The sequence below is a fragment of the Trachemys scripta genome, chromosome 5 (genome assembly GCF_013100865.1).
Source record: "Trachemys scripta elegans isolate TJP31775 chromosome 5, CAS_Tse_1.0, whole genome shotgun sequence".
Lineage (NCBI taxonomy): Eukaryota > Metazoa > Chordata > Testudines > Emydidae > Trachemys > Trachemys scripta.
The window spans coordinates 51,579,478-51,603,338 of NC_048302.1; the positions used below are offsets into that span (position 1 = coordinate 51,579,478).

The window sequence follows — 23,861 nt, forward strand, 5'->3', positions numbered from 1 at the left end:
TGCCATAGAAATTTGCAGATTGGTTTAAAAATACTATAAAAAGCTTATATTCTCCAGTAAATTCTATAGGATTGTTTTACGGAGATGCATGAGAAATGCAGGCTCAAGCCCCTAATGTATATATTCAGTAACTTTTTTTTTAAACTGTAAACATAACAAAAAGAATGTTGAGATCACAGCAAATGTGGCAGCTAGACTGACAGGATAGATTGTAACATTCCTAGGAAGACTTTGGTTCAATAAATCCGAATTAAGACTTTATATGGCTCAGTTCTGTAATGGTTAAAAATGCATATAAAAATACAGATTTATAAGTTAGAATGCAATGGCTAACTCCATTAGTAAATTATATAGTATTGAAAGGAATGCAAGTCCTTCAGTTCACATCTGTCTGATTTTATCTCCGTAGTGTATTTATGGAAGATGCTGTGACAACTGCAAAAGGCTCTTTGTGGTCTATTGGGTATTTAATACACCTCTACCTCGATATAACGCTGTCCTCAGGAGCCAAAAAATCTTACCGTGTTATAGGTGAAACCGTATTATATTGAACTTGCTTTGCTCCGCCAGAGTGTGCAACCCCGCCCCCCCCGGAGCGCTGCTTTACCACGTTATATCCGAATTCATGTTATATCGGGTCGCGTTATATCGGGGTAGAGGTGTATATAATAAAAGAAAAATCTAAATACATATCCAATGATCGACCAAGACAGTGCCAAAGAAATCATACGTATGAGTAAATCATAAAAGTACCCAAATATTATTTAAATGTCAGTATCACCTGCTTTGAACAAGCTGTTCCAAATTCACTGAGAACGTTTATAGCATGGGTGAAATCCTGGCCCCACTGAAGTCAATGGGAGTTGGGGCCAGGATTTCACCCCATATGTTTAATAATTATTCAAAGGCCTGATCTTTCAAACATTTAGGAACACATGTAAATTTTACTCACATGACTGCTCATTTTCCTCATTACATGTGCATGTATTACAGTCTTAAATATATATTTTATTAGTACAAATACACATTTACACAACGTATCCCAATGGATGGAAAGGAGCATTTTAGAGTTCATTATGCCCCAGTACTTCCGTGACTTCTATACCAGCCGGGGTGGGTGTGTTAACCACTCTATCTTGGCCAAATTCTGATTTTGGTAATTACACTTTGCCTACGGTATCTTAAATTTCCAATGTCATTTTACTCGGATAAAATTCTTAACTTCCTGCCCTAAATATTTTATCTCCAAAATGAAGGTGCTATACAAACGTCAGTCATCATTGAGTGATTTTGTGTTTTGTTTTGTTGGGGTGGACTATAATAAACTGATGTTATTAAAAACCCTGTGATGTCTAGAAGATAAATTTAGGAGTGACACAAGCTGGCAAAAGCACTAAAATTCACACTTAAGGCTGAAGAGTATCCTTTGCTTACATATTGCATTATACATGTGATAGAAAATAAGCTAACTACCCACAACGTAGCAGATTAAGGAGTACTTACCCTCATTATTATGCTTATGTTGGGCTTTGTGCTGTATAAAAATTAACAAAACTGTACATGTAAATAATTCCATCCAAAAGAGCTATGTTGCCTCTAATACATAGGAATCACATCACCCAGTACCAAAATGAAGCAGAGAAACACTCAATGAAGTCTAAGGGGCAAATGTGGGTCACTTTACCCACACTAGTAATCCCTCTGACTCTACTGAGACTAACAAATAAATAAAATGAGTAGGATTTGACTCTAGCACAGAATGCCAAGCATAACACAGCCAACTGAAACTGCAGAGAGGCAGAATGCAATTACCAAATTACAAACTGTAGTTACTAAAATTACATTATGTAATTACCAAACTTCAAATTACAATCTGCAATTACCAAAACTTCTATAGAGAAACAGAATGTAATTACCAAATTTAAATTTGGCCAACAGACCGAGATTAACATGCCTTGCAAAGAATGCAAGGTGGTCTTTGACCACAAGGGACCAGGATCTCTGTTTTACGCCTGACGCAGAAGACATCACCTCCAGCAGGATGCTGCCACTTCACACACAGTACTCAGGTATAGCACCAGTACAGACTCACAGTGCCCCCCTATGGACTCACTAACAGCAATTCCTGCAGCAATCTGCATTTTCCTTTTTGGTCTTCCATCAAGCTACTTATGAGGCCCAACTCCACTACTTTACAGAATCTGGTTAAATTACAGTCTAGCATTGAGGGCTCTATATACGTGGTTTTGAGAACACTCAAGCATTAATCAGACAATAATTGAGGTTTTCTTTCATAGTAACGGACTGCAGTTACTTTAATTTAAAATAGATCCATTGATAGCTGACCAAGATAACTCCTAGTTTTGTTACACACTCCCAATTCATGACACACAAACAGCAATTTTTATATTATCTAATTAGCACAGATGTGTGTTTCTTATTACATTATAAACTTAGGTATCAGTTTTTCCATATGTCCCCTCTGGTGGTCTGTAGTACTTTGGGAAAGCCATCAGCTGTATCATGTTGAATGCATACTTTCTGCATTTGATATTCTTCAGTACATTCTCTATGCGGCATCCTTCTCTGGTGAAAGGGGAAAAAGTACAACTTCATGAAACACAGAATAAATAAATATGTTTTATTTCTTCATTGCAGAGTTTCAGCAACAGTTGAAGTAAAAATAACAAAAGATTCAACTCTACATTTTTTTTCCACGAGTGATGATACATCTTACAAAATTAAATCCAAGGCCAGCCCCAATACAGTTATTGCCCTCAGAAATAGATGATGAGAATATTATATTTCCCCTTAAGGTTTAATTGAAGTTTAGTAAATTTTTTTAAATAATTTATTTAATTTTACATTTTCACGCTAACTTTAGAAATATACTTGCCTTTTAAATCCTTCACAATATTCCTATACTTTTTACTGTACATGTTAAAGTCTACATGTAGCCCTAAATATGCAGGTTCTAAGAGTAAGGCATTTTATTAAGTCTGGCCCTATAGATTTGTAAAGGAAATTTTCATATCTAGTTTATTTCAGTATGTTTAGCTTTGCAATGAAAAAAAGATAAAATGCCTTTCCAAACAGCCTAACCCAACTCTCTTCTTTACAAAGGAAGGATGCTTGTTCACATACAGTACAAAAGTCACAAGTGCCAAAGTGGTGCATCAAGACACAAACAAGACTTAGTTAAAAAGAATATAAAAGTGTCTTGAAAGCAAAAGCAGCAAACGCAACCAAAGCAACAGTTACAAACAGGTTAATTTAATTACAAAACAGAACTCATTCTACCTCCATATAGTTACTTGACAGAAAAGGTTAGTTGAAGCAATGTAGTAACATAACCTATTTGTTAAACAAAACAGAAAATTCCATCAGCGAATAAACAACAATGAAAGTAGCACAATGAAAATTAATCCGACAAACTGTCCCATCCATTATTCTTGGCTCAGGGTTAGTTTGTATTGTGCAAAATCACTTTTGACCTTTTTAATTGATAGACTGAATAGGAGTTTGGAAACCGGGGGTGGGGTTCAAGCTTTCAGGATCCTATAATTTGTCCGATATCAAGACGCTATGATCTTTTTTTGAGCTAGTTCAAGTGGGAAAACTTTGTCATGAACAAAAAGAGGAAATTAACTCACTTAATGCATAGTATACTCTTTAGATTTCAGAAAAAATAAATGAAAGCACTATACAGTTTAGACATTTGTATCCTATAGACAAATCCTGTGGGTCTGAAAATGTAGAAATATTACAGCATAATTCCTTTATTTTTAAGTTAGTTTGTTGCTGTTTGTAGAAAAGAAAGGAACACAAGTGAAGTTTATTGATATTTGGCTAATAGTAAAGCAAGACTTAAGATAAGCCACACAACCAGCAAGTGTGAGCTGACAAGCAGCAAGGCGACAGGATAGAAGTGACGAGAAGTTGGCTTGTTATCAGTTAGACAGCCTGTCTCAGGATCATCCGACTCATTCAGTGCTCCCTGGGTTTGTCTGCTGTTAAACAGGGGAAGTTAGGAACAAATAGAATAGCATTTAAATAGCAAAGAAAGCCAATACTTAGGTATTCTGACAACAAAGAGACACTAAACATAGCCAATTGATTTGGCGGATTTATGCTAAATAATTCCAAACATTTTACTCTGTTCTGCACTCAAATGGGAAGCACAATGAACTAACTAACTTGCTATCTATTATTTTTTTAAAAGCTTTAAAAATGTGTAAATGGCATTCACAGGTTAGAGGCTCTTAATAAAAATGAAATGAGCTGGACTGTGACTAAGACAAACACATGAATTGATATGTAGTGAAATAAATGAATAAATGCATGGCTTAGGAAAGGAAAACAAGAACACTGTGTCACAATGTGACACCAGGCAAAGTAGTGTCTCTCTGGTGCTTACATTTTTTTAGTCCACTCCAGCTTCACTATCTGCTTCTTGTACATGTGATCTTTTTGAAACAATTCAATTATTTTTTATGTTTTTGGCTCTTTAAAAATAATTAGAACAAATTTAACTCAGCAGCACTGTTAACTCAACCTTATAAGCTAAATAAATACTGATATCTTTAATTCAAAGATCAAGGACATTGTACCTTATTCAGTCAAGTCAACTGTGGGTTAATTTGTACTACAGTGAAGTTCTAGAGCAGTAAGGATACCTGCAAATGACTTCTAAACTTTTCAGTTGTAAAGTTGGTAGCTATTCAAGATATCGTCTATGTAAGTGGAATATGTAATACGGACACTTTAGCTAAACCCTTCAACCCCATTAAAGTTATATTTGCATGTGCTCAAGACCCCTAGTAAGGGCTTTCCCTTGGACAAGCATAACTGATACAGTTATAAATGGAATTAGCTCTTTTGCTATCACCAGAGATTGCAATTATCCCGACAGCAGTTTCAAGGGAAATGGCTGGATGGTCAAGAACAGCTAGATGTGTCAGATTGCACTGGAGCATTTTTCTGCCACACCTGCCACTGGTATGTCATTTATCATGAAAGAAGATACTGAAAAGAAAATACAAGACCATTATGGCACTACCCTGAGTGGGGTGAAAAGACTGCAGCTGTTGCACTGAGTGGGGTGAAAAGTGCAGCATGCACTCCCGTTTGCAGCTGGCTTGTGCAGATGGATAGCCAAGCCAAGTCCCTGTTTCCTTATTGCCTTATTAGAGACAAGGTGGGTAAGGTAATATCTTAGTTGGTCCAATACAAGTTATTACTTCACCCACCTCGTCTCTCTTATACCCTGGGACTGACACCGCTACAACTACAGTGCATCAAACAATTATTAGAGAGACTAATACTCACAGAAGTGTTAGGCCCAGCACTAAAGGGAGGCAAAGATTGAAATTATGGCTGGGTACCACAAAGGGGCTAGCCAAATTTGTCACAAAATAATTATGCTTGAAAAATCCAAAGAAATAATTAAATGCTCCATTTCCCTTTCCCTTTGGGCATTCAACTCTATACAGCAATGGGTAAAAGGGATTCCCAAAACTATTCTAAACAGTAAAAGATAAAGGCCCAAACTCCCATTGACTTTAATGAGAGCAAGACAGGGCCCTTAATGCTATTACTCATTTCAGTATGAAATGCCTTAAATTACCTCCTTTCCTTGGTCTAGTGCTTTCAAGTGCCTATGAATGGCACTTAATGAAAGAGAAAACATCTGAGTCTAAATTTATACAGAAACTATTAAGAAATTAAGCTGACACAGTAAGTTATGCTGGTTTAGCCTGTGGTGTGACTTAGATTTATACAAAGAATTCTACATTCTGCATCTGTTCAACCTGATGTCAATCTCTCTTTCTGTTTTGAGGATGGTAACTTCAATATATCTCTATTGTGCAGGACACAATGCATTTTGCTTTGCTTTAACATACTCTACATTCTTTTGGAGCATGTTGCCTTTTAATTTCTCTTCCCTTCGCATAATCTCCATGGGAACCCCACACATCTTCCTTGGCTTCCTCCTCTCTATCTCTGGGTGACTTCATCTGCTGGTGACCTGATGGTTTCGATTAGTATCTTCATACCAGTGAATCACAGATCTACATTCCTACTTCTGACCAATCTCTCTCCATCCAAACTTACATCTGAGCCAGTCTCTCCTGCATATCTCACCACCATCTTCATAACTGGCTCTACTTTTCAATCTCAGGAGAAATGCTGAAGACATAGACTAGTGTATGTTTTTCCTTGGAAATGGTTCAACCAGAACAGAGCTGAAGTACACCAGTGGGTCAGTTTGCACTGCCTACACTTTAGTTTTTCTAGGGCAGAAGAACTTCATTCTCAAGAATGGACAAACACCTCCTACAGTAAAAGTACCACATTCTTTTAATTTATTTTAGGTGAGTGTGGGTGAAGTGATTTGCATGTTATAATTCCAGGAATGTGACCTCTTTATTTATTTAGCATGTTCTACTCTGTTTTTTTGCTCTGTGCCTCAGTGGCTGTGTTCTGTTCTTTTATTGAGGTCTGTATAGCTCCCATTAGCAATAATAGGATTTATGTGCATGAATCAACAGGAATATATATATATAAAAGCCATTTGTTCTGTTGTTTAAAAGATACAATGCCCCACTGTACATTTATTCTTTGATATACTGAAAAGCACAATCAATGGTTAATCTCTTCATATCAGGAGTCACTTCAGCCCACAGTATCCACTATGAATTGCTGATGCTCTGGAACTTCTACTCCAAGGAATTAGTGATATCTCATAAATCTGCTCAATACCTGACACTAGGAGATGCACTTTCAAAGCTGAGGGCAGGAGGATAGTGCCCAAATACACTGTCAGATAAGTTGGTACCATATCAAGAGTATCAAAACATACCTTTAACTTCAAAAACTTTATCACAGGCAGCTATTTTCTCAGACAGATGCTATGGAGGCTAAGTCAACCCTACAGCCAGGGCCGACGAGGGGAGGGGAAGCCAGTACAAATTACCAGGACCTGGCGGTCCCCCGCTGTCATCGGCCCTGTTTAGCCGGTCCGTCCTTGCTGGGGGGCTTGAAATTTTTTTTTCACTGGGGCCCGAACCCGCTCTCGGCGGCCCTGCCTACAGCTTATGTTGGCATAACTTATGTCACTCAGGGCTGTGAATAAACCGCCTCCCCCTGTGACATAAGTGCCAGTGTGGACAGTGCTATGTCAGTGGGAGAGCCTATCCCACCAACACAGCTATCGCTTCTCATGGGAGCTGGAGTAGTTAAGCTGATGGGAGAACTCTCTCCTGTTGGCTTAGAGCAGCTACATAGAGAACTTATAGAGGTGGTACTGCCACTGTAAACTCTCTAGGCCATGTCTATATGTACAGCGCTGCAGTGGTGCAGCTGTGCCGCTGCAGTGCGTCTGGTGAAGCTGCTCTATGCCAACAGGAGACAGGTCTCCCATCGGCATAAAAGTAAAGAACCTCCATGAATGGCAGAAACTATGTCAGTGGGAGAAGCTCTCCTGCCAACATAGCGCTGTGCACATGAGCACTTATGCAAATGTAACTTACATCGCTCAGGGAGCAGTGGGATATTCACACTCCTGAGCAACATAAGTTTTGTGGACATAGGCTGTAGTGTAGACATAGCCCTAGTGTCCTAAGGCTGTTTTAATGAAGTTGCAAATTGCAGAACTAACGCCTTGCAATGCAGATTTCAGTCTCCTCTGCTAAAGCAAATGTAACTGGCTGAGTGAAGCAAAGCCTTACACTTAACTCGATGGTATTTTAATTCCTCTGTCTGAAATATAACAACTTTGGAATACTGCATCCACTCCCATTGTAGCTTGTTGGCTCATTGAAACCTTGTGGGGTTTGCACCTGGATAACACAGCACCTCGGTATTCTGAGGTATAGGTACACATGCACTAGTGGCCACAGAATGCCAGATTAGATATTCTGTATTTATCCCACTCACCCCTTTTCAAAGCCAGGAGTCCTGGATTCCGCTCAGCTCTTGGTGCTACAGCTCCCTGAAATGACGTCAGTGATGTAGGAGAAGGGTCAAGTTCTTCCCAAGGTGACTGGACATGAGTCAGGCAGATAAGAAAAACTAAAGACCTTATCCAAAGCCCACTGATATCAAAAGAAAAACTCCCATTGACTTCAGAGCAAGGCATTCTTTTATGCCAACTCTCCTCACCTATTACTGAGCAGCATCAGTTTTCCAAGCTAGGGATCTTTTAAGATTCCATTTGGTCTTTTGTTTGTTTTGTTTTTTGCTTACTTAGAAGGCTGAGCTTTCCTTGAAAAAGTGAGCATGCTACATAGCCAGCATAGGTGCCCTTCTTGAGCTTGAATGGCATTAAAAACAAACAATACTTTCTGATTTGGGCTCTGAATTATATATAGATTCTAAATTGTTCAGGAATTCAGTTGAAATGTTAAACCCTGTGGAAAAGGCAGGAGTTTGATTCACAGGTATAGTGGAAAGGGATGGCGGGTGCCGAATGCTGCTGTCCAGTCCAGTGTAAATTAGAGCTGCAGAGGACAGATTTTACTTACAGTCTGCTCAGAAGTTCCCATCAGCAGAGAGACAGGTGTAGCACAGCCTCATTCTGCCATGCCCCCACACCGCCCCAAATAAGCTCCTTTCCCCTTCCCTCTCCACCCCCTACTTTCTCCTTCACTGGATGGCACAGTTGCCTTCCCCCAGGCTTGTACCAGAAGAGATTGTCATTATATGGGAAGAATTCTCTAATGTCAATCTCTGAGCTGCTTTAATTTCATAGCAGAAAGTAACTGGGCAGACAGAAGAAACCAGCTCTAGATAAATAAAGATGCAATTTAAAACACTGCAAAGTTATTAGTCTGTAAATGTATCTTAATTTATAGTTACCAATCTGCTATTGCATCACCAACTCCAAAGGAGAGGTGTATTACTCTCTACAATTGTCTTTGACAAACATATTGAGACTTAGAAAAGTTCCTTTGAGACGGAGTTGTGAACTTCAATGTACATTGACTGAAACACAATTCTTGAATGTATCTCTTGAATTTCACTGCCAGAAATTGAAATGATCAAACTGTTCCATTTTGGCCTTAGCTTACATGAGGGAATTTCCCCCTAACCCTTGATTCTCAGTATGTCATCAGCACAACAACCCATGCTGTCTCAGAGCACTTCTGAATATGTGCCAAAGAGCAGAGAAGAGGGTTTCAAAAAGTACAAATAAGATCTATTTCATAGCTGAGTCAAGATGCAATGTTGTTTTTTAAGATGAAGAGGATGATGTTCATTAATCAGAGACACTTGGGGCTGTGAATACCTCTTCAACCCTATAATTCTCTTTCTATATGATTTTATTTCAGGTTGTTTTACTTGAGACTTACCACACTGAGGATCCATCAAGCCATCCCAGGGTGCTCTAAGTCTAAAATCTGTGCCTTATTCCCAATCTGAATTTCCAGCTTCATCTTCCAGCCATTGGATCACCTTTCTCTGCTAGCCTGAAGAGCCGATTATTTAATATTTGTTCCCAAGGTAAGTACTTACAGACTGTAATCAAGTCACCCCTTAATCTTCTCTTTGTTAAGATAAATAGATTGAACTCCTTGAATCAATCACTATTAGGCACGCTTTCTAATCCTTTAATCATTCTCGTGGCTCTTCTCTGAACCCTCTCCAATTTATCAACATCTTTCCTGAAGTGTGGACACCAGAACTGAACACAGTATTCCTGCAGTGGGTCACATCAGTGACAAATACAAAGGTAAAATAACCTCTCTACTCCTACTTGAAATTCCCTTGGTAACAATCAGGATCCAGACACCCCAAGGGGCGAACAGGGATTGAACCCCGAAGAATAAACAGTCAATCAACTGTATACAACATTATTGTGCTATAAAAGACATCAAGTAAAGTCTATTGTGAAAGCTTGTAATGTTCTAAACTTGATAATCATTATGAGCTATGTATGCAGGCTATGGTTATGAATGTATGTATTTGTGTATATAGAGAACTGGGCTCAGAAACTTTGTCTCCACTCACATCAGGACAGGGAACAATCAGACAGGGAAGAGTGCTTCCCAAGCCAGGTGATTATATGCAACCAACTCCAAGTAATGACCCATTGTCTAGCCAGGAAAAGACAAGGATGGGCCATTAGAGTTAAAGGAAAGATATGGAGACATTCCAACTGTGGAATCAAGAGGGGGTTCCACACACTGAATAAACATGAATCTCCAAGGATAGGGGAGTGGGAGGAGGAGAAAAAAGTCTTTTAAAAGCAGAATTTTGTCTTAAGTTTTTCATCCAGAAACTTAGAGGCAGCCTCTAAGCAAGAAGATGTCAGTGAAATGACAGATCACCACTATAATTAGGGGAGAAACTGTTCAAAGGCAATAGTTATCTTGTATTAGAAAAGGGATTTTATCCAATATGGAAATGTAAAGCCTGAAGTTGCATCTTTATGTTTATTTGCTGTGTAACTTGTATATGTTTGCCCTCCCTTAATCTGTGGTTTTTCTATTAAATAAAGCCAAGGAGATCTCTGTTGTGCAAATTGTGTGGAGCATGGGGGCCAAAGTAATCTGTTATCTGGGGGACTGGTTTTACATTTTCGGGCGTGATGAACCAGAAGGGAAAAGTCCGAGTGTCTGACAGTTAAAAACTCTGGCAGGACGAATTTGGGGAGACTCGGGACAGGAAGGGTTGTTGGTGTCCCCTTGCAAGGAGTAACTAGGCTGGTGGAAGCCAGGGTGCTTGTGGGCAGACTACTGAACAGCACGAGCTTACAGGGCACACACTCCTGACTGGTCTGGGTAATCCTCAAAATATCACACCCCTGCTTATGCATCCATGGATCACATTAGCCCTTTTGGCCATAGTGCACACTAGGAACTCCTGTTCAGCTGATTATCCACCTGACTCGCAAGTCTTTTTTAGAGGACTGCTTCCCAGGATAGAGCCCCACATTGTGGAACTGTGGCCTATATTCTTTGGTTGAATGTATACATCTAGGAACAGATTAAAATGCATATTGTTGCTTGTGCCCAGTTTACCAAGCAATACAGATCGCTCTGTATCCGTAACCTGTTCTCTTCATTATTTACCATTCCCTCAATGTTTGTGTCAACTGCACACTTTATCGGCAATGATTTTATGGGTTTTTTTTCCAGATCACTGATAAAAACGTTAAGTAGAGTAGAACCATGAACTGATCCCTGAAGGACACCACAAGAAACACACCCACTCAATGATTCCTCGTTAACAATTGCCTTTTGAAACCTATCAGCCAGCCAATTTTTAATCTGCTTAATGTATGCCATGTTACTTCTATATCCTTCTAAGTTTTTAAGCAAAATGTCATGCACTTTTCAGAAGCCTAAGTATGTTACATCCACACTCTTACCTTTATCGATCAAACTTGTAATCTCAAGAAAAAAGATATCAAGTTAGTTTCACAATCTATTTTCTACAAACCATGGTCTTTGGCATTAATTATACTACCTCCCTTTAATTCTTTATTTATCAAATCCTGTATCAGTCACTCCACTATTTTGCCCTAGAATAATGTCAGACTGACAGGCCTATGATTACCTAGGTCATCTGGTTTATCCTTTTTAAATATAGGCCTAACATTAGCTTTCTTCTGGAACTTCCCTGGTGTTCCAAAATTTATAGAGAATCAACAAGACGGTCCAGTGAACTCCTCGGCCAGCTCTTTCAAAACTCTTAGATGTACGTTATCTGGACCTACTGATTTAAAAATGTCTTACTTTACTAGCTGCTGATTAACATCCTCCTGAGACATTAGTGGAATGGAAAGAGCGTTATCAGCACTATATGATACGACTACATAATCTTTTTCCCCCCAATACAAAACAGAAATATTTATTGAACACTTCTGTCTTTTCTGAATTATTTGCCATATTTGTTAGTAACAGGCTGCACACAGCTTTTGGCACTATATGGATTTATACAAGATCAAAATAATTAACCATAATGCAGACTGTCAAGTCTGTTGCTGAATCAATGGAACAGAATGGTAGAACCTGGAATGGCAGACTGTCCAAATGAAGTATCCAAAGGAATAATGGGATAACCGGTGTTTAATGATAAAGTTGATACATTAAGGAACATGTAAAAGCTGTATACATTTTAACCAAAACTGAAGGTTTTTTCTGTATTTCTAATAGAAGATGTGATAGAACAACAACCTGGGTAAATTTCTGCATCAAAGACTTTATGAATCATAGAATCATAGGACTGGAAGGAACCTCGAGAGTCATTTAGTCCAGTCCGCTGCACTCATGGCAGGACTAAGTATTATAGACCATGGGTGGGCAAACTTTTTGGCCCGAGGGCCACATCTGGGTGGGGAAATTGCCTTCCTTGCAGGGCCATGGATGTAGGGCTGGGGCGCGGGAGGGAGTGTGGGGTGTAGGAGGGGGTGCAGTGTGCAGGAAGTCGGCTCAGGGTAAGGGGCTGGGGTGCAGGAAGGATGCATCGTGTACAAGCGGGCTCAGGGCAGGGGTTGGGGTGCAGGAGGGGTGCCGCAGGGGGCTCAAAGCAGGGGGTTGGGGAATGGGAGGGCTATAGTTTGCCCATCCCTGATCTAGACCATCCCTATGAATGATTCATGTTTAGATGTGTCATCGGAAATACCAATAAATACAAAACTTTCCTTAATCTCTTAGACGATATCAAATGCAGAAAAAGCCATTGTAAGCTAATATGAACCACCCTGCTGCCTATATGATCTACTGATTTACAAAGACCATCTAGACTGGGGGTGGACAATAATTTTTGCAGGTGGGCTACTCCACAAATTTTGGTAAGTGGTCACGGGCTGCACATTTCTACTATATTAATGGAAGGGGTGCAGGAGGGAGTTCTGGGCTGGTGCAGAGTGTTGGGGTGTAGGAGGAGGTGTGGGGTCTGGGAGGGAGTTTGGGTGCAGGAGGGGGTTCTGACCTGGGCAGGGGTTGGGGTGCAGGAGGGGGTGTGGGGTCTGGGAGGGAGTTTGGGTGCAGGAGGGGGTTCTGACCTGGGCAGGGGGTTGGGGTGTGAGTGCAGGCTCTGGCCGGGAGGTGCTTACCACATGTGGCTCCAAGCCGGCGGCACAGCAGGGCTCAGGCAGGCTGCCTGCCTGCATGCTGTGGCCCCATGCCGCTCCTGGAAGCGGCTGTGGCCGGCTGCTGCTGGCACATCTCTGCGCACCCCTTGGGGGGAAGGGGCAGCAGGTCTCCGTGCGCTGCCTGCGCCTGCAAGCACCACCCCCGCAGTTCCCGTTGGCCGGTTTCCAGCCAATGGGAGCTGTGAGGACCGTGCTGGGGGTGGGGGCAGTACACGGAGCCGCCTCCCCCCCACCAGGGGCGTGCAGAGACGTGCCAGCAGCAGCTGGCCACTCCCTGAAGCAGCATGGGACCACGGCAGGCAGGCAGCCTGCCTGAGCGCCCCGCTGCGCCGCAGGACTTTTAGCAGCCCGGACGCAGCGATCGCGAGGGGGCAGAGGAGGCCAGACAGAAATGTTAGTCATGGCGAGCCGGACAGAAATGTTAGACTGTATTGAAATGTTAGACCTGTGGGCTGTATTTTGCCCACCCCTGATCTAGACCCAAGCCATGAACATTTGGTGGGACTAGAATGGAGGATTTTTCTAAGGGAGTTAGACAGTTTCCATTCCAGATTGGCAGTGTATAGTCTAATCCATGTGCACATCCAAGAGTGCAGCACCAGGCACTATTTCCTGTTCTCTCTCCTGCCTTATCTACCTCCAGTTTTTCCTGTTCTTTTCTCTGCTCCAGCCTCCTCTGTTTCCCAGCTCCCTTCTTGTTTTCTCTTCTTCTTTACTCTTCTCTTTTTCTGTCATAAACCTATCTTCTTTCTAACTGACACTGCCTATTGCTCTCCACCCCCCTTTCCCTCTTCCTTCTCCAGGTAAAGTGCTGGTTGTCCACTCAGTTGACTGAACTGAAATGTCAAGATGTGATGCTCATAGCAAGATATTCAAATCTTGGAAATTTCAGAAAAGGCCTGATCAAACAACATTCATGCACCATAAATACCCATCAATGCAATGAGGATTTGGAATGTGGGATCAGGCCCAAAGAAGACACTAGTTTTTGAAGTGCTGTTTGATCACAGTGAAAGAGTGGCAGTTCTGTTGAAGTGGCAGGGTTGTAGACTTCAAATGCATTTAAATATGAACAAACCCTAGCCTTCACACTGTCATTAAAACCCAGTACTGCTGTTGTGATGGGACAAGCCAAGAATGGGAACATTGATAGATGAAGTACTCCATTCTGGCAGTATTTAATAACCGGAGAGGAACAACTGAAATGGGTTCCATTTACACAATCAGATAAAGCAAAACCATATTGTTTTCTGTGATTACACTGATAAGCTTGGGCTCCTTGGAAAGAATGCCACTGTCTAACAAAATGCAATTTAGTGCAATGGTTTATGTATAGCTCTCTGAAATTACATAAATGTTTTAATTAAATAACAATGGTGCTGACTGCAGCAGTCCAACTTTCCCACCAAGATTTGTCAATACACCTTGGCTGGGATTTTCAAAGGAGATTAAAGGAGTTAGGTATCCAACTTCCATTGGCAATCAGTAAAATTGGATGCCTAACTCCCATTTATGCCTTTGAAAAATCTCCTCCTTCAGTCCTGTTCTTCAACACCCTGCTATTGTCACCTTGCCAGTCTCCTACATCATGCATTATGACTGTATTCTGTGGTGTTTTCAGATCCCCACTGGGGATTAGGAGGAAACCAGTAAACTCATTACTGCTTGAAACCTGGGGAAAATTTGCACCCAAATATTCAAAAACTAAGGTGACCTATGCTGTTTATATATTTGCTACAGTGTGATGACTAGAGCTTGGTGGGAAGTTATTTTCCCACTCAACAAATATTTTCACTATTTCAAAAATGTTCCATTGTGCATTGGGATGAGCCTGGGACACTCACCGGGGATGTGGGAAACCCAGGTTTAAAGTCCATGCTTTGGCTGATTCAGACCACCCCAGGTGAGTGCTTTGACCACCAGGCTATTCTGGCAGAGTCTCCTCTCACCAGAAATTTCATCAAGAAACCTTCCTTGATTTAATTTTCCTTGAAACTGACACGTTCCCACAAAAAGTTTGGTTTTCACAAATTGGCATTTTCTGATGAAAAAACATTGCCTTACCAAGTCTAGTGAAAAAATAGCATCAAACCACTATTTATTCTCTCTACCTAATAGTTGAAACAATTTAAATTATAGCTTGGTAATGACAAAAATAAATTATTCCTGAGCTAAGGATCTCTTAGCATTTTTTAACAAAAGAAATTCTAACATACAATGAACTACTGTAAGAGCAGCTAGAAGAGCAACTTAAATATTTACACGGAAGACATACCCAATACAGATCTAGAAAATTACCAAAACAGAAAACTTCATGGGTGAAATCCCATCCCTGCTGAAGTCAATGTGCATTTTTTCATTGACTTCAACAGGTTATGCATTTCATTCCTGGTGTCTGAAGTAGAATGTCTGCTAGATTTTTAACTACATATACTAATTATAAATATTAAATAATCCAAGGAAAATGGCAACTTTTTAAGATTTACTCTTTGCTATTCTCCTGGCCCCACTGAAGTCAACAAGAATTTTACCACTGACTTCAACAGAGTCAGGATTTCACCCTAGCTCCTCTGTAATAGCACCATGGAAAGGCCTTAACCAGGACCATCACACCAGCTGTTGGACTTTGTAGAGCCAAGTTTTCAATCTGAACACTGTAGCTATAGCAAAAGTATAAGACCTGTTCCAAAACCATAAAGCTAATTTATATTTCCTATGGTGTTATACAGCCTACAGTGCTGTTCCAAGAACAGACGACTGTCCATTTTATAATCTCCTTGTTGCTATCTCTGTTTTAGAATCAGTACCAAGACCAGTGACTCCTTTTCTATACATTGTGTTTTGTGTGTGTGTATCCCATGGCCAACTTGGTTGTAGGGGCATCATTTTCATGCTATTTCACTGGGCAGTTTTATCCCAGTGGCACACATCTCTTTTCTGGGACTCCTATTTTTTTTTTTTTTTTTTTTACAGATGGTGACCCGAGTCACAAAGAGGCACAAAGAGGCTAAGTACAAGGTCACACAGAAAGTCTGTGGAAGAACAGTGAATAGAGCCTGGGTTTCCTACATCCCATTCCAGTACTCCAAACTCTGGGCTATCCTTCTTCTCACATTTCCTGATAAAATATCTATATCTATGATTCTTCCTGATTGATGAAGAAAGTTAAAATATTTTAGCAATATATATGTCATACTCTACTGTGATTTGCTATTATTTTACCAATGTGGTTGTTTACATTTAAAAATATCCATCTGAAAATGCTGTATAGGCAGGGAGGTAGCATGACTCTGTAGTTAAAACCATGGAGCTAGGAAATGGGAGTTCTAATCCCAGTTTTGCAAATTTGGGCAAATCACTTAATTCCTCAGTTTTCCCATCTGTAAAATGAGGATAACTATTATCATTATTTGACAGTCTCCTTGTTTTGACTGAAGAGATTACTCTGGCAGAGGTATGAAGATTCTCATGGAGAGTTAGGATTTCAACTTTGCCTGGTTTGGGGTTATATTACAAAATCTGAAATTCAGCTCAGCCTGTGGCCAATTTGGGAGCAAACTTGTTCTGATTTACGCTTTTGGTGGAAGCTATGAAAATTTCTGGTTTCCCAGTGACCCCAAATCAGGTTGAATTCTTGGATATGCGCCCCAAGTGAGAAAAGATCCTACAAAATTGGGATAATATTTTCCTTTCTTAATTGGATGAGAATTAGTTAGCTAGTTGGACAAAATGTTATAAACTTGAGTATTTTGAACGTTTGAGAACTGATCTTATCTGGTAGCAGTCTTCCTGTCAGCCTTAGCACCGAAGTTAGTGCACAAGTATGTTTATATAAGTGGAATAAACAAACCCATAATTTGGGGGAGGAATAGTTGGGAGGAATAGCTCAGTGGTTTGAGCATTGGCCTGCTAAACTCAGGGTTGTGAGTTCAATCCTTGAGGGGGCCAATTAGGGATCTGGGGCAAAAATCTGTCCGGGGATTAGTCCTGCTTTGAGCAGGGGGTTGGACTAAATGACCTCCTGAGGTCCCTTCCAACCCTGATATTCTAAGATACTTGATAACAGAACCAAAACACTTCTGCATACTATCTTCCTTCCTGCCTACCCCCAAGGCAAATGATAGGGTTGACTTGTTAGGGATTGGTTTCAGTGGTAGCTGTGTTAGTCTGTATCAGCAAAAAACAACAACCAAAGAGTCCCTGTGGCACCTTAGAGACTAACAAATTTATTTTGGGCATAAGCACATGAAAGGATGATGATTGCTTTACCAAATGTGAGGTCAGTCTAACGAGATAAATCAATTAACAGCAGGATACCAAGGGAAGAAAAATAACTCCCAGTCTTTATTCAGGAGGAAGACTGGGAGTGGAAACCTAAACAATTTCCCCAATACTAATTTCTCCCTACAGTTACACACACCTTCTTGTCAACTGTCTGTAATAGGCCACTCTCTTACCACTTCAAAAGTTATTTTTCCTCCCTTGGTATCCTACTGTTAATTGATTTATCTCATTAGACTGACCTCACACTTGGTAAAGCAATCCCCATCCTTTCATGTATTTCTACCTGCTCCTGTATTTTTCACTTCATACATCTGATGAAGTGGGCTCTAGCCCACAAAAGCTTATGCCCAAATAAATTTTAGTCTCTAAGGTGCCACAAGGACTCCTTGGTTTTTGTTGTTGTTGTTAGGGATTGAGATTCTCATGAGCTAAAAATGTTTTTATTTGTCCTACCCTCTGTTAATATGCAGATAATGATTTTAAGGAACAGCATGTTTTTTCGGAAATTAGAAGAATTGGTGTGCCTGTCTCCTCCTACTTATCTGTTACTAAGGAGGACAGTTGCCTGTACAAACATTGGGAGCTGATGCCAATGTTCACAAGGAAGAAAGTGTTTCTCCAAATAGCAACCAGAGTATTTAAAAAGCTTCTGAACTTTTGATCAAGGTGTTTTCATGACTATCTCACAACTTTTTTCCTGTCTATGGTCACCATCGTCCTTGCTCACATTTGTGGTCCCTTTGCCAGCTCTCAGGATGGTACACAGAATTTCAATGGGATTCCGCTGAGCAGGTTTCAAATAGGTTCCGCTCCCTCCCTTCACCTTCCTATCCCAATTATTGCTACTTCTCCACACCACAAAGTTAATATTAGCTTAGTCAAAAACATACAGTCCATCACTTCATGAGCTCAAATAATGTATGCTAACAGAAAAAAGGTGGAACTCTATACTTTTTTACTTCTGCAGCTCTCACAAGGTTATAAAGGAACAGTTGTAGCAACTGCAGATTTAAGACCCAGTGACCAGCATCTTTTCTACATTCTTGTGTTTGCCAAAGACTTTGGAAACACTTGGAGTAAAGAAAGAGGCACAATATAACATTCAATTATCATGTACTTTATCCCACATTCACCTTATTGTGGATGATATTGCACTTTGGGGCACTGCAAGATATGTCAGAATTCAGAACTCTCTCTGTTACCTGCTGCTGATCAATAAGCTATGAAAATGTATATCCATCTGTTGTAGTCTGAGCAGATCACTTTTTCTTGTCTCCTTGTTTAATGCTATGTTTTTTGTGGGTATCATGGCACTAAAGCCTTCTCTTGTTATCACATTATGCACAGTTGGGCATTTGCACTGTTTATATATTATTAGATTAATTGTATCCTTTTAACTCCTCCACAATATGGGCAAAGCAAATGCCCTAAATTAGACATACAATATTCTTGGCACAAATATATGGTATTGTGACTATACTAATTAAAACAAAGTTGGTGGCGTATATTTGCAGTCCAACTATTCTGCTTGCCAGATAGCTACCTAAATTAATGTAGAAGGGACTTTTTTGGTGCTTGAAATAAAAAAAATGACACTTTCCCAGGTATGGTACATTAATGAAGTCTGCAATATAAAATTTAAAAAAACCTTAAAATAACTGCTAGGATAGACAGAGTCTCAGCTGCTGTTAATTAGGGTAGCTCCATTGACTTCAATGGAACTATGTTCACTTGTACCAGCTGAGAATCTGGCTCCCTGTTTTTGAATTTAATAAAACAGAATTATTAACTATGAAATAGGAAGTTACCAACTTGGAAGTAAGATAACAATTATCCACCACAAATTGTTTTCCTAAAGAATAAAATTTATTTTAATTCATATGATTGGCTGTATTTTCTCTCTCCACTGTGAGACTGGATTTCCTACCAGAAAATATCAGGAAAATTGCATCTTATTAAGACACCATTGTATCTTTCACTAACAGAAATACCAAAAGAATGAGAAGTCTTAAAACCTGAAAAGGGGACTTTTCCTCAGAATTTTCAGCATTCAAGATATCGCTTATAATACATTAAAGTTATATAAAAAGTTTAGTATTGCAAATACCGAAGTAGCATCTGTTTATTTCAAGAAAGGTTGTCAAAGTTTTAAAATTACCCATTCTATAAATATACACATATACAGAGATTATATAATTTGCAATAGCTATCTCAACAAGGGGGCCTTTTAAGTATGAGTACTTATACTGTGGTAACCATTAAATGTGACCTTTACACATAGGTAGCACACTGTGGTCTAGATATTTTTCCACAGAAAGAAGAGGAAGCAACTGGAGCAACTGTTTTTGTTGACCAGGGAATAAATAAGGTTCTGTGATATTAAGTGTACCACAATATTGTGAGATTTCACTGAGGGGCTATCATCAAAATAAATCTTCATACAAGATTTTGAAGTAATAAAGAGAGTGAATTCTAAATAAGGAAAATAAATTGGCTTTTTTATTATATGCTTCAATGGAGGCTATCTAATATCTGCCCCTTTACAATAGTGGGTAAGTGGGAGGTAAAGTGTATACCACTAATTTCATCAGTAAGATATTAGAGGCAGTTAAGACCTATTAGATCATCCTCTTCCCAGTGCAAGATATAGTTCCCAGGTAGCAAAAATCAACTTAGCAGATACTACATGAGCTTTGCCAAAAGGCTGAGAAATCACGTGACAAAGAGCCAAAGCTACTGGACTGTATTTATTAGTAGTTTATGCTAGCATAAATTCAGCCAGAGGTCCCCAGCGGTGCAGCAGGGGAGCAGTTTGCAGCATTATCGAGTGCCACAATGGTACAGAGGGCTAGAACAGGCCACCTCATTCGACAAAAAGGAGACAGACAGAATCCCCATCTACTCTGGACAGGAGGGTCTCTCCTCCCAGGCACCACTGTTTTTCACAAGATGGGCTTTCCTCTAAGGAGCATGGCATTGCTGGCACAGGGCAGTGTAATTTACAAGCTCTAGTCTACTGAATGTGCATTTGATTATTTGTGTGTGTCTATTATTTGAATCACACATTTCTGCCAATTACTGGAGCATATGTTTCATCTTACCTTCTTCATCTGTTTTTATTACCTCATCAGAATTAAGCTGCAATGTTCTACTTGCCCCAGCCAAGCATGCATTAAAAATCCTTTCTAGCACAATAAATATTGTAAACAGGATAGGTAATAGCACAGCCTTCCAAGCTTGCTTAACTAATGAATCACCAGCATATATTTTAAAAGGGCTAATTTGATCCCTCTCTCAATAAAAACTAAAGGGGAAAAGAAGAATTAAGGAGCAAGCAATAGTCAGTTAAACCTGTGATTTGGACTGTTCTAATACGGTACAGTACATTAAACCTTGCAACAAGACTAAATGCCTTTTTACTTCGCTGGGCATGGAATGTCAAAAGAGGAGTATAAGGAAAGCTTAAAGTTTTTATTTTTGCCATAAATGATCATTTGACTCTGCTTCTCCACCATAGTATGCATTTCATTTAATAAACTTTATAATAAAAAAACATTTCTCCATTTAAGGATTACAATACAGAGCAGGTTCATTTAGTTCCATTAGTTATAGCATCTGTGTTTTGAGCAGAAGCTTCAAAAGTAGGTACTGAGATAACAATGAGCTTCAATCATGTATTGATGTAGAAAAGAAGTTGGACACTTAATACATTTTATACTACAACGATAACAGGCTGGCATTTGCGTACAACACTCCACCATACTAGAAGGTGTTGAACCTGCTTGGAAAAGGTCAACTGAGTTCTGAAAACTGGATGTAAGTGAGGTGGCAGTGGTTATTTGATGAGAGGATCGAGGGTGTGGGCTGAGCAGTCCTTAGGGAAGAATCCTAGGAGCAGCCAAGCTTGGGAAGAAGGTTTGATTTGATCTTTTTTAGCTCATTGGTTAATGTCAAACCAAAAGAAAGGCAATTAGTTTTAATTAAACAAAGTATATGGCCTGTGTTTGTAGAGCAGGCTGGGACAGACTGTTTGCAGCAATATGAAGGGCTAGATTCTCTCCTACATTTGAAATCTTGACTTAAGAGAGTGAGGGCCAACCTTTAAGAAGCCACATATGGTCCCTTGGTTCAGTTGGCTGGTTGGCCCAGGTTCCAGTGTGAGTTAGAGCATTAGATGCTAGTGTATTCCTGTTCCAATGACCTCTCTAATTTGAAATAATCCTTTGTCACACGACAACATGTAAAAAGAGGCTGAATTTTCAAACAATGGTTCCTAAACTGACCAACAAAATCTGCATGTTCAAACAGGTAATTTCACCTGCGGACTGGTAAAGCTACTAGCAGCAAGAGAGAGTGGTTTCTGGATTTTTAGTGAGATCTTAAATCTCTCCAATTAAGGCATGTAACACAAGCAGATTTCAGAGCGGTAGGTGCTTAATAAATGATGTAATAATAAAGGCACACCATCATGTTGGCATCCTTGTACAAGCTGCATATTCAATTTTACTCCTGGAGGAATTTTGCGCCACTGCACATGTGCAGAATTCATGTTCCCCACAGATTTCTTTGCTTCCCTGCAGAAAAATTACTTTCTGACAGGGAAGCAAAGGGAAGCTGCAAGAGCAGCCATGCACCACTCCCTAGCAGCGCAGGCACATCGTTTCAGGCACCCGGAGTAGTCGGCAGAGAGCTAAATCACTGCAGGGCTGGGGACACCCCCACTGGTGGCTCCTATCTTGCACTAGGATCAGCTGCTAGTCCCGGCTGAGCTGGAGGTGGGAGAGGATGGGGCTTCCTTTTCCCCTGCAAGGAGCAGATGGGGCTGTGTCAGACCCACCATCAGAAACCTCCCCCTGGCTGCAGGAAGCTCAGCATCCTCCTCTGCTTTCTGCCCCTATCACTACTCAGCCACAGCAGGAGGGGTCACTGTACAAGGAGCTGCTCCCCCATCTGCCCAACCCCTGTGCATCTGGACCTCCCATACCCGGACCCCCACCCCGCCAAACCTCACCCTGTATACCCAGACACACACACCCAGTCCTCTATACCCGAACCCCACCCCACTGAACTTCATCCCCTGCATCTGGAGCCTCCCTGCCTCCAGACCCCCACCTCTACACTCCCTGCACTCAAACCCCCACCATGATGAGCCTCACGCCTCTGCACCTTCCAGAGCCCCCTCATCCAGACCCTCACCCCACTGACCCCCAACAAGCTACAGCCAGAGACCCACCCCTCAAACCCCACTCCCCCAGCACCCAGACTCCCCACTAAGCCCAAACCTCCTTCATCTGGAAGCCCCTGTAGAGTCCCATTGCCCCTGCACCTAGAACCCCTCCAACAAGCCTCTGTGCATCCAGATCCCCCCACATCTAGACCCCGCACTAAGCTGCCTGCACCCAGATTGTCCCACACAGAACCCTCTCACCCCCACATCTGGATCCCCCCCATATTGAGCCCCTTCACATTTGGATCCTGCCTGGTTGAGCCAGCCTGCCCCACACCTGGTACACCTAGCACAGAGGGGCAGGGCCTCAGGGTATTTCTGGGTAGGGCCACCCTTGTGGTGTGTCAGGGTCAGGTGCAGCCTTACCGCTGAGTCCATTTCCCACGGGTGGGGTGGGGGCTGCAGGGTGATCTCCCACCTTTGTGCAGCCAATGGCCTGTGCTCCCACTGCCATGCTGGAACCCCTACATTTATTTATTGACAAATGAAACTTGCAGAATTTTAAAATATTGTGGCAGAATTTTTAATTTTTTGATGCAGAAATTTTATTTTTTTTGGCACAGAATTCCCTCAGGAATAATATTCAAATACATGTTCTCCACGCACTGCTGCTTGTATGTGCATATGTACACAGTTTATGGGTTAAAAATTAGCCAGCTATTTTTGAAAGTTCATTCCATGATAATAAAACAGGGAAACCAATAAATTAATTTATCTTTTTTAGTAGCTGAAATGAAGACATTTTCTTTGGATTAGATGTTTATTTCTGTGTGGATCTGTGACTATACTGCAGGAACTAAAATATTTAGAAGATTGAACCTTACTGTACACCCGCCTTACCTCATGCATATGCCACCATAATTGTGATTTCATTCCTGGTGAAACCTGAAACAATCTCTCTGGTAATTTTTTAATCTAATATGGCTGCATCTACAGCTACCAAGAAAAGATAATACTCTTGCTTAGTGCAGTACCCTCTCTGCCATAGTACTGTACTGCAGTGCCAACATCAGGTCATATTCTAGTGAAGGGCTTGATGAAGCAATATAATTTTCACTCTGAGACGAGAATACCAACCAAGCTGCAATGACTGACAATACAAGATAATTCCTCACAGAGTGCAGCAACAGAGGGAAGTAGGACAAAAGCTAATTCACTGAATGTACGAAGTTAAGATAAATGCCCTCCCACTAGTAAGAAACTTCAGGCAGCAGCTCCAAGGGCCATTAATAATTGCTATGGTCAAAG

General features: G+C 40.7%; 1 protein-coding gene across 3 annotated transcripts in view; it reads right to left on the reverse strand.

The window, feature by feature from the left end:
- Positions 1-992: 992 nt before the first annotated feature.
- INPP4B (inositol polyphosphate-4-phosphatase type II B) overlaps positions 993-23,861 on the reverse strand; it is a 301,350-nt gene continuing 278,481 nt past the window's right edge. Inside the window, exon 24 of one of the 3 annotated variants that reach the window (XM_034771368.1) lies at positions 993-2,586. In XM_034771368.1, the coding sequence (XP_034627259.1) occupies positions 2,454-2,586 (133 nt within the window). In that variant the 3' untranslated portion in view covers positions 993-2,453. Of the gene's footprint in view, positions 2,587-3,601; positions 4,011-23,861 lie in introns of those variants that run through there. The other 2 variants (XM_034771367.1, XM_034771370.1) reach the window with 2 other exon arrangements.